The sequence below is a fragment of the Haliotis rufescens genome, unplaced genomic scaffold (genome assembly GCF_023055435.1).
Source record: "Haliotis rufescens isolate VD_foot unplaced genomic scaffold, xgHalRufe1.0.p SCAF_5, whole genome shotgun sequence".
Classification (NCBI taxonomy): Eukaryota; Metazoa; Mollusca; class Gastropoda; order Lepetellida; family Haliotidae; genus Haliotis; species Haliotis rufescens.
In genome coordinates, this window is record NW_025964223.1 from 44206247 (window position 1) to 44218430 (window position 12184).

Below are 12184 nucleotides of genomic sequence, written 5' to 3' on the forward strand. Positions count from 1 at the left end.
GATGAACTGCTTGGTCTAATTGCAATGTCTCTGCTGTACACGATTGTGTTGGTTTTGGTTTTGGCAGTCCCTTTTTAAAGCTGAGCTTTCTTTGAGACCGACTATACCATTTATATTTCATGATCGCATAGTTTTGTGGTAGTGTTTATTTCCTGACACGTCTACGGCAAATAGAAAGAGGAAAGACGCTACCAGGTTTTGTGTTCTTTCTTGGTTTAAACATACCATCACAGAGTAGCCTGATTCTATTCCTAACACGCTAAATTACACATTTGAATATTGTGGTAAGGGCATTTTGTGGCCCATCATTGTTTACATATTATCATTTAAATATGTCTACCGACAATGACAAGAAGTACTTTTCTGAAAACATTAGCTTCCGCGGTGTTCTTGCTATTTCTATAAGAGGGGATTTATTGTGATTTAATACATCTGATTGACCAATCAAACTCGATTATTTTCCCAATACTTGGAAGAATTTTGTTTTAACAACATAAAACTAGAGGAACAAATGTTTAAATAAGAGGAATGTCAAGCAAAGAAATCCTACCGTAAAGTTGGTTAAAGTGAATCATGATCATGAAATTCACTGTGAATTTCGAGATTACAAATAGTTAGAAATGTGTAAGACGAGATAAATTCCATTCCAGACAGAGGTATACTGTGTAATAACTGATAATAATAAATATATAATTAATATAATACTTGGTTTTAAGTGCTATAAATCACATTGCACCCTTTATATCTTAAACTGGTTTCGGTACCACTTCTTAATTATATTTTTTATAGTAAAATAAAGACGTTGTTCTCCACAAATTCTGTCTACTTTGTCATCCGTCAACTTCTAAGAAATGCCTATCAAACAATTCATTCGTTTATACGGCGTAGTATGGGCCGAATTAATCTCACATTGACAATTTCGGGGTGTCTTGCCTACTCGAAGCGCCTGACCTAATTCGGCTAACGTGGCGATAGACCTTTAACGTGGGCGTACTCGTCTCCAGATCATGTCCAAGATGTGTTCTGTATGGGGGAAAGGTCATGTCTCATGGCTGGTCATTGCATGGTGATGTTTTGCGGCTGGAGGTAGCCAGTTACGATACGTGCCCGTTGGGCAAGAGCGTTATCGTCTTGTAAGACAAAATGTGGACCAGTATAGAGGGCAAACGGCACAACTTTTGGTGCACGTATGTTGTCTCGGTTGTACTGTCCAGGGACCCGTCCTGGGACAATATGTAATGGCGTCCTGACATATCATGGAAGACAAAGAAACAAAAAAACAAATCTTTTACGTTCGCATGATGTTCGTTCGTCCACGTCTATCCTGAAGGTCCGGAGTGAATCTGGACTTATCTGAAAGCATTACACGAGACATTACATTGATTGAACTCTAAATTCATTGGCGTATGGTTGGACTGTGTCGATTTGTTAATGCAGGTACAAGCGGTCGCGGAATAAGCAATTAAGCAGACGATTTCTAACTCTTGTGGTCTGGTGCAAGTAAATTTGATTGAGTGTTTCGGGTCAATTGTTTAACGATCATGGACTTGTGTTGTTGACCAAGGGCCCATGTGCAGGGCCGAGCATTGACATTTTGTCTGCCAAAACCTGTTCCAAAGTCATCAAATCACAGACTAAGACACATTGAAAACATGTGGCTTCCTCTCGCTGAGTTCTACCAGTTTCAGTAGCACCCAGGCGTCCATCACGTTGTAGACGACGCATGTGCATTCCCAATCTGATCACAAATACTGCACTACTATAACAGTATATGGCTAACATTTTACTACAGATTTAACAAATTGAATAATGCTGATTGTTTAGGGCGACGTGATAACCTTCAACTGTAGTGTAAAAATCAAGTTGACCCGCTACTAGTGCACGGATGAATTGCTTGGTCTAATTGCAATGTCTCTGCTGTACACGATTGTGTTGGGGCATTAAGTTTTGGTTTTGGCAGTCCCTTTTTAAAGCTGAGCTTTCTTTGAGACCGACTATACCATTTATATTTCATGATCGCATAGTTTTGTGGTAGTGTATATTTCCTGACACGTCTGCGGCAAATAGATAGAGGAAGGACGCTAACAGGTTTTGTGTTCTTTCTTGGTTTAAACATAACATCACAGTGTAGCCTGATTCTATTCCTTATGGACCTAACACGCTAAATTACACATTTGAATATTGTGGTAAGGGCATTTTGTGGCTTATCATTGTACATATTATCATTTAAATATGTCTACCGACAATGACAAGAAGTACTTTTCTGAGACATTAGCTTCCGCGGTGTTCCTGCTGTTTCTATAAGAGGGGATTTATGGTGATTTTATACATCTGACTGACAAATCAAACTCCAGTATTTTCCAAATTCTTGGTAGAATTTTGTTTTAACAAAATAAAACTAGAGGATCAAATGTTTATAAATGGAAGAATGTCAAATAATCCAAAGTTCTGAACACAAGACAATGTTAAAAATTTATAAAACCCTCTTTCAAGAATAAAATAAAGAAACTCAGCACTTTTTAATAACCTTGACTCTCTTGAACGCAGACTTATTGCGGGCTATAACATGTAAATGTAGTTGAATTGCGAATAGTGTTATCGTGTATAATACAATGACCAATCGGCTAAGTCTATGTAATGATGGTTTTACCAATGAGTTTAAAACGTTCATATTAATAAACGGGACTGGTAGAGGTTAATATAAATTGAAGGGGGTGAACATTGTTTTGCCGGCACCAACACATTATTAATTACTCCGTCGTATTTATATATATCAGCAGCAGCTAGACCTTTGAATATATGCATATCAAATTAGAAATACGAATTAGAAATTTCACAATATACAACCCAAGCTTCGCTATCGAATTGGTCATGTGACAGACAATCTGAGGTGATAGATCAGTGAACAGATACCTTATATCCTGGTGGACGTATGAAATGTGTGACTCGGAGTGAATCATAAAGTCCCCTGTCGACACCTAACACACCTCTTACAGGATGTAGTAGGACGTGATTGATGTGCTGACGACAAAACGTGGCTATGTCTGAAGTTGTCACTGGTTAGTGTGACTGTTGCCATTATTACTTGTCATATATGTGTTTCAAGTAATTGGATAATTGATTCCCTAAAATTCATCTAGATATTTCATGGTTGATATTTGAGCCTTGACAGATTAGGCATTTCACACAAATTTTGTTTAATAATGTATTTGTTGTCTACAGATAATGTGTTATTTATGGAAAGTAAACATGAAAATGATAAATACTCGAGTACATGTAATAAAGAGTATGTCATAAATACATGACCATAAATAACTTATCCTAATTGATAGTTCTATAATTGTATCAATTATACAGTGTTGATTAATCACATATTGGGGTGTCTGATGTGGAGGTGAATATATTATTCATCGTTTATCACATCAAACACCTCAGCTGTGATAGTGATCATCTACCTTCTATATAACCCAGTCAGTAATAAGTCTGTGGCATCCGAATTCGAGATTCGTCTGAAGGTAAGTGAATCTGTAGATTCTATTCAAGCTCAAACAGTGTTTTGAACGATTCGTCAAAGATTCTGATGAGTAAATATTCTTTCATGAAATTTTTAATTTTGTATCTATCAATGACCTTAGGGTTAACAGTCTCTGATGCATGCAGACCTACAGTAATTGACGTTTACAAATCCCCAGTTTTCAAACGGAATGTCTATATGCTTATTTGTTTTTCTCATCTTTCTCAGCTTCTAAATTACCGTGTCTAGCAAAAGTAACTGAAAGGTATTTTATGTAAACCAACTGCCTTGCCTACAGTTTAATAAATGAACGAATGATTGGTTACATAAAACAACATTCGCGCTGATATTTATGTTTTGGATTCATAACCAGCTCAACAATGAAAAAAGGCTATTTCTCTGTCCATCCTTTCGCCAGCCCAAAGAAAGTACTGTCATAGTTTTCACAGCACTGTGATTAGGTCCACAGGTTTTCGTGCAATTTGTCTAGGGACTCCCATGTTATTAAATAGTGAATGCTATACATCACCAGATGTTTACTTCATTTGACCAGATGAGGCTGCTCGTGGTGTTCCTCCTGATGGCTTTGATTGTTCTCCCAACGGAAGGATTATTCCGTCGTCGTCGCCGCCGCAGATGGCTTCGTATCAGAGGCGGAAAGGTTCTCACTGGAGTTGGCATTGCTGCCAGACTGGGACTGATAGGAAAAAGAGGTAAGACGACGATTATGTGACGTGCATTTGAACAGTGTTTCCTTGAAATGTATGTGGACTCGCATTCTATGAAATTCCTATTGCTATATCAACATACATATTGACAATAGTAGTACATCCTGACTTGATAGTATAATTGCAACTTCATTTATTGTTATGAACTACTATTATGAACTACAACTGTATTTGAAAAGAAAATAGGTCGCAATCTACCAACCTGAATTCTCCCATGGCACTGAAGAATGCTTGATTCTGATTGGACAAAATCAGGTATCTAAATGTATTCGATACCACAGAATTGTCTTGCCTTTTCTCACAGAAACCTTGCATATGACAACATCGATCTATCGATTGCCTACACATTGATGCACATAACAATGGCTGCCGATAAACAGTTATCGAACTTGTATACGTTCGATATCAGAAGAACAGCTTACAAGGATATTGAAATAAATTTCAGAACACACACATGTTAAGCAAAACACACCTATAACTATATATATGGATACAGATTCGAAGATAACAGTGAGCCGTGTCTCCGACTGTCTCGTGTCGTACAATGCTGGCTCGTCTTCAGCTTAAAACGGCGGTAATCAGCCTTATTTCAGGGTGGTTCCATTGGCAATGAGGATTCGGCCATGTCCATCATTAAAGCATCACGTTATTTGTGAACATTATTACAGATCGAGGTTATCCTCTGGGTACATTTAATTAGTAAATAGCACTGTCACCAACTTTTGTTGAAGTCATGAACAGCAAAGAGTAAAGGGACATGTAGAAGGTCAATTCAGCCATGTCGAAGTTTGGGGTGAAGAGCTGGTCATTCTGTTCTGAATATGTATTATTGTTTCTGGCTAGGTATTTCAGCAAACTGGTACATACATACACCTTCAAAATAACTAAGTAGCAGTGTACATAATAACGTATTTGAGAAACAGGTCAGCCGGATGGAAGATGTCCTTTTGATTTCCAAAAAAAACCGATTTGGTAGAGTTCAAACAATGCAAAAATGCAACAGGTGAGGTGAGGTGAATTGGGATTTAACGTCGCGTCCAAGATTATTGCACTTATATAGCGACGTGCATGTACGTGTTTGTGTGTTTGTGTTGCTGCTTGTACTAGTCCGGACTGATGCCGATGTATAGTGCTAGCTCACTTAGATACCATGCCGCAGTTTAACATAATTCCCGAGCCGACCAGTCCTTGCTTTAGCCCCTTAATGCCGAGGACCAGACAGAGTAACAACAGGTACCATCTTTTAACATCTTTTGGTATAACGCTGCCGGGGATCGAACCCCGAACCTTCCGCTCTCCGGGCGGACGCTCTACCTCTTGACCACGGACGCGGTGCATATATGCAACAGGTTGCGGCGAAGTTAAATATAAATCTATTGAGGTCTTTTTATCAATTCGTGTGGAATTTTTGTTACTTTGTAACCATTATTTTGAACTAGTCAAGAATATATAACGCAATCTGTGACTCCTTTTCGGCACGTTCTAAGATAGCTGGCCTGTTGACCCATGACACAAGTGCGCGTTCACAAAGAGCACCGTTTTGAAATTGCTCTTGTCGTCTTTGTAGATACAGATATATCTATTGTGTTTTGAAATTAAAATTAAAGGTTTCTAACTTACAGTTAAGCGACCTCAAATTTTAAAACACATTAGTTTTATCTCCTTACTGTATCTGCATATTTAGTGGTAAGGGTAACTATTCTGCATTTGGAAAAAGAAATTATAGAATTCACTCTACCAGCATTTATCTCCATTTAATTAATCTTAATCATTGTTTTGAGATTTCAACACAAATTGTACTGCAACAAATTCCATAAACGACATTCCTTCATACCATTCATACAATGAGGTTTTTTATGTAAACCTGACAACAGGAAAAACATGTTTTATTTATGTGTTTGATGAGACTGTTAAGGACTAAAAACACATTGATCTGTTAGCGAATGTTTTCATGGAAACTGTCACATATATTTCAGACATACAAAATGACCTTGCCTCTGCTGATCTGAATGAGGATGGGAACATTGACCAATCAGAAGTGGAGAATCTGTTCGACAAACGCGATGCGGAACAGATCCTGCAAATGGTTGACATGGACGGTAAGAAAAAGACAGCAGAAGTATAGTTTTATACATGCCATGTGTGTGATTTCCAATTGTGATTGACGTTAAGAGAAATAAGGACGATTCCTGTTATTCATGACATGACCAGTATGTTTCCAGATCACATAGTCGCTATGATAATTGGAATTATTTAAGCATTTGGTAATTCTAATGCTGCCAAGTTATGAGTTGGATTATAATGCTGTCTCTTTCATTTATTATAATAATAAGGGGGCACGGGTGGCCCAGTCGTCTAAGACGCCGCGATCCTCTGTGCGTCCCTTGGGCACGCCAGAAACCTATGATTGTGGGTTCGAATCCCGTTTCGCCCCGATAATGTTTCTAGGTTTGTCAACACCATACCCGTGCTCGTGGTTTTCACCGAAGTGATAAACGTCTGAGACCTTCATCACTTCAGGCTTTTCTCCCACATTAAGCTGACACGCGGCGATATAACTGGAAACCTATTAAAAGCGTCGTTAAACTAAACTCACTCACTCACTCACTATTATAAAAATAATGCAATGTTTCGTCATGATGTGTTTCAGGTGATTCAGTCGTTAGTCACGACGAGTTCATCCGAGGAGTGGAAGACCTTTTCTCTCAGGGTGGGTGATCGATTATTGATCGTTAATCGAATTTTACTCACACTATTGAAAGTATCGATTTACCTCACTGAGATGAACACTACCGAGCTTACTGTCGCTTATTTCCCGATGAACGTCAGTATGTCGTGTGAATATGAGAGAAACAGAAATAGGGTAATTGGGGAAGGTATCATCACACGGCAATTTCTTTTAGACAGATTGTGCATGTATGGCGCATCATGATCCGATCACCGAAATGAAACGTCAATTCAAAGTTACAACAGAGAATGCTTTACTTACTAAAAGAAATGACTAAGCTCCACACTGTTTTGTATTGCATCAGGAAATCCAACCGCGCCGCCTCAAGTGGTAATCCCCGTCATCTAGCCTTAGTATGACTCAAACACACACCCGAGGTTCAACTTTCATATTGATCCATTTTCAGCATTAACCGGGTCTGGATTTCAATCTAATTCCAACTTTACCTCGTTAATATAGTTCGATTTAAAAAGATTAGTTTGGTGTTTAAATGTATTGCTTTGTAATGAGTTATGTATATCTAGATTTATGCTGTCTGTCAAAATATGGATCGAAGTTGTATTTGTTGACGTTCATGATCAGCTGATGAAGACAATGCCTCCATTAGAATATTTATCCTGAAGCCCTTCGCGCATCATGGAATTTGCTCACGTGAGGCACTGTCGTCATAACCTGATGACCGTCAATAAATACAACTTCAATTCTGAATTATGTGCCATATGTTATTCCGCCCATGATGATTAGTAAGACTTAGGCATCTCTTTATCACGTGTGCATTTTCTGTTTCAGATGCTGAGTAGATACTTTCCAACCCAGCGCATTAAGATGATATGATAACGTTATCTTCTTAATGCTTGAAAATAAATAATTGCAGAAAAAAGTCGCTTTTATGTTTTGTATGTCGGTACATTTAAACTATATAATTATACGTTCCACTCCTATCTCTATGATTTTCCAAATCCAATATGTACTTTCAATTGTTTGTCGTGTTAGACCAGTACAGGACATGTTTTCAGGACTGCTGATCGACATTTCTCTCAAGAACACTGCTATTTAGAATAAAATAAACATCAATAAAACATTGACATATTAACTAGTTGCATGAGTGAGGAAGTGAATTGGTTGATTCCGGAGTCCTATTATGTAAGCCTATGAACAACAGAGTGCAAATTGTAATTCAGGCATAAAAGGAAAATCAACTTGCCGATGAGAACTTTATGAGCTTGGTCACGACAAATAAATGTCAGAGGCATGCATTTACCAACAAGCAATGATACTTCACGGGTTTGTTTCATTGTGTTGCTTAATCGCCCGTGAATACATGTACATTTGGCAGCAATTTTGGTGTGATCTCTATTTTTAACTAACGGTTAGGGAGATGCCAGGCTCCGGCGAGAGGGAAACATTTCCTGGTGAGGGACATAATCGCCATGTTTCTCGTTTGACGGCGTATGCAACATATTTCATAGCTTCATGGATGTCTGCTCTACATAGTATCAAGCAATGATAGCAATCGCACAAAATACACCCACGGAGTACGGCTCATCGGACTTTCATGAGTCATAAACGGACTCATCCCAATACTTGCAGCTTGCTACTAGTGCGTCGCTACTACATGACATAGAGACCGTACGTTGTCACAGGTGATTGATGATCGTAGTGTCCTTTTCAATACATTTGTTCATTTATGGAAATTTAATACATTTAAAGTAGTTGCTATAAATGTGTTTGCAAATCCGAAAAACAATAATAGCAAATTATCGTCTGGAAAGATCTCATGGTTTCATGTAAATTTTAGTCTGGACACATTTCATGGTTTTATGCAGAATATTCATTAGCTGTGGAGCTTTGGTGGGTAACAAACGCTACATGTTTGAAAATTATTCGAGATTGTTTCTATGGGAACACAAGAAATTAAAAAAATGACGTTGCGTTCCAGATAATTGCACGTATATATCGACGCGCATGCACGTGTGTGTGTGGCTGCTTTTCCTAGTCTGGACAAATGCCGATTTTATATTGCTTGTTTTAAGCCCTTTAATGCCGAGCGCCAGACAGGATAACAACAAGTACCATATTTTAACGTATTTTGGCATGACACATGACAATGAAGTTATTGCTCGGAAAATGATGTGCACTTCGACGCCAACGCCAACGCCAACGCCACCCGAGCCAACCCCTTTGTGGGGTTACACAATTCTGAACGCTCAACATCTTTCTGTACTATCAAATGCAGTGAATACTCATGTCGAGGTCGTGGACACGTAAAAAGATGGGAATTGTGTTGTCCTAAAATAAAGAATTCCTACCGTAAAGTTGGTAAATGTGAATCATGAACATGAAATTCACTGCGAATTTCGAGATTACAAATAGTTAGAAATGTGTAAGACGAGATAAATTCCTTTCCATACAGAGGTATACTGTGTAATATCTGATAATAATAAATATATAATTAATATAATACTTGGTTTTAAGTGCTATAAATCACATTGCACCCTCTATATCTTAAACTGTTTTCGGTACCAATTCTTAATTATATATTTTACAGTAAAATAAAGACGTTGTTCTCCACAAATTCTGTCTACTTTGTCATCCGTCAACTTCTAAGAAATGCCTATCAAACAATTCATTCGTTTATACGGCGTGGTATGGGCCGAATTAATCTCACAATGACAATTTCGGGGTGTCTTGCCTACTCGAAGCGCCTGACCTAATTCGGCTAACGTAGCGATAGACCTTTAACGTGGGCGTTCACGTCTCCAGATCATGTCCAAGACGTGTTCTGTAGGGGGAAAAGGTCAGGACTCATGGCTGGCCATTGCATGGTGATGTTTTGCGGCTGGAGGAAGCCAGTTACGATACGTGCCCGTTTGGGCAAGAGCGTTATCGTCTTGTAAAACAAAATGTGGACCAGTATAGAGGGCAAACGGCACAACTATTGGTGCACGTATGTTGTCTCGGTTGTTCTGTCCAGGGACCCGTCCTGGGACAATATGTAATGGCGTCCTGACATATCATGAAAGACAAAAAAACCCAACCTTTTGCGTTCGCGTGATTTCGTTAGTCCACGTCTATCCTGAAGGTCCGGAGTGAATCTGGACTGATCTGAAAGCATGACAAGAGACATTACATTAATTGAACTCTAAGATCATTGGCGTATGGTTGGACTGTGTCTATTTGTTAATGCAGGTACAGGCGGTCGCGGAATAAGCAATTAATATAAGTAGACGATTTCTAACTCTTGTGGTCTGGCGCAAGTAAATTTGATTGGATGTTTCGGGTCAATTTTTTAACGATCATGGACTTATGTTGTTGACCAAGGGCCCATGTGCAGGGCAGAGCATTGACATTTTGTCTGCAAAAACCTGTTCCAAAGTCATCAAATCACAGACTAAGACCCATTGAACAATGTGGCTACCTCTCGCTGAGTTCTACCAGTTTCAGTAGCACCCAGGCGTCCATCACGTTGTAGACGACGCATGTGCATTCCCAATCTGATCAAAAATACTGCATTACAATAAGAGTATATGACTAACTTTTTACTGCCGATTTAACAAATCTAATAATGCTAATTGCTCAGGACGACGTGATAACCTTCAACTGTAGTGTCAAAATCAAGTTGACCCCCTGCTAGTGCACGGATGAATTGCTTGGTCTAATTGCAATGTCTCTGCTGTACACGATTGTGTTGGGGCATTAAGTTTTGGTTTTGGCAGTCCCTTTTTAAAGCTGAGCTTTCTTTGAGACCGACTATACCATTTATATTTCATGATCGCATAGTTTTGTGGTAGTGTATATTTCCTGACACGTCTGCGGCAAATAGATAGAGGAAGGACGCTACCAGGTTTTGTGTTCTTTCTTGGTTTAAACATCACATCACAGTGTAGCCTTGATTCTATTCCTTATGGACCTAACACGCTAAATTACACATTTGAATATTGTGGTAAGGGCATTTTGTGGCCTATCATTGTACATATTATCATTTAAATATGTCTACCGACAATGACAAGAAATACTTTTCTGAAAACATTAGCTTTCGCGGTGTTCCTGCTGTTTCTATAAGAGGGGATTTATGGTGATTTTATACATCTGACTGACAAATCAAACTCGAGTATTTTCCGAATACTTGGAAGAATTTTGTTTTAACAACATAAAACTAGAGGAACAGATGTTTACAATGGAGGTATGTCAAATAATCCAAAGTTCTGAACACAAGACAATGTTAAAAATTTATAAAACCCTCTTTCAAGAATAAAATAAAGAAACTCAGCACTTTTTAATAATCTTGACTCTCCTGAACGCAGACTGATTACGAGCTATAACATGTTAATGTAATTGCATTGCGAATAGTGTCATCGTGTATAATACTGTGACCAATCGGCTAAGTCTATGTAATGATGGTTTTACCAATGAGTTTTAAACGTTCATATTAATAAACGGGACTGGTAGAGGTAAATATAAATTGAAGGGAGAAAACATTGTTTTGCCGGCACAAACACATTACTCCGTCGTATTTATATATATATCAGCAGCAGCTAGACCTTTGAATATATGCATATCAAATTAGAAATACGAATTAGAAATTCCACAATATACAACCCCAGCTTTGCTATTGAATTGGTCATGTGACAGACAATCTGAGGTGATAGATCAGTGAACAGATACCTTATATCCTGGTGGACGTATGAAGGTGTGACTCGGAGTGAATCATAAAGTCCCCTGTCGACACCTAACACACCTCTGACAGGATGTAGTTGGACGTGATTTATTTGCTGACGACAAAACGTGGCTATGTCTGAAGTTGTCACTGGTTAGTGTGACTGTTGCCATTATTACTTGTCATATACATGTATGTTTTTCAAGTAATTGGATAATTGATTCCCTAAAATACATCTGGATATTTCATGGTTGATATTTGAGCCTTGACAGATTAGGCATTTCACACAAATTTTGTTTAATAATGAATTTGTTGTCTACAGATAATGAGTTATTTATGGAAAGGAAACATGAAAATGATAAATACTCGAGTACATGTAATGAAGAGTACATTATAAATACATGACCATAAATAACTTATCCTAATTGATAGTTCTATAATTGTATCAATTATACAGTGCTGATTAATCACATATTGGGGTGTCTGATGTGGAGGTGAATATATTATTCATCGTTTATCACATCAAACACCTCAGCTGTGATCGTGATCTTCTACCT

At 38.2% G+C, this 12184-nt stretch overlaps 1 protein-coding gene across 1 annotated transcript; it reads left to right on the forward strand.

The window, feature by feature from the left end:
* The first annotated feature begins 3430 nt into the window (after positions 1–3430).
* On the forward strand, positions 3431–7992 carry LOC124139999. The gene is made up of 5 exons (XM_048384056.1): positions 3431–3515; positions 4068–4227; positions 6219–6341; positions 6893–6952; positions 7760–7992. Exons 2-5 carry the CDS (start codon positions 4068–4070, stop codon positions 7768–7770), a joined length of 354 nt encoding a protein of 117 aa, XP_048240013.1. The 5' UTR covers positions 3431–3515; the 3' UTR covers positions 7771–7992.
* Positions 7993–12184: the final 4192 nt, after the last annotated feature.

What these genes read in the sequence shown, in the direction of transcription:
- LOC124139999 (XM_048384056.1), top strand. Translation starts at nt 4,068, where the DNA reads ATGAGGCTGCTCGTGGTGTTCCTCCTGATGGCTTTGATTGTTCTCCCA. An exon ending in GGGACTGATAGGAAAAAGAG is followed by an intron (nt 4,228 to 6,218) that starts GTAAGACGACGA and finishes CATATATTTCAG; the next exon opens with ACATACAAAATGACCTTGCC. An exon ending in GCAAATGGTTGACATGGACG is followed by an intron (nt 6,342 to 6,892) that starts GTAAGAAAAAGA and finishes GATGTGTTTCAG; the next exon opens with GTGATTCAGTCGTTAGTCAC.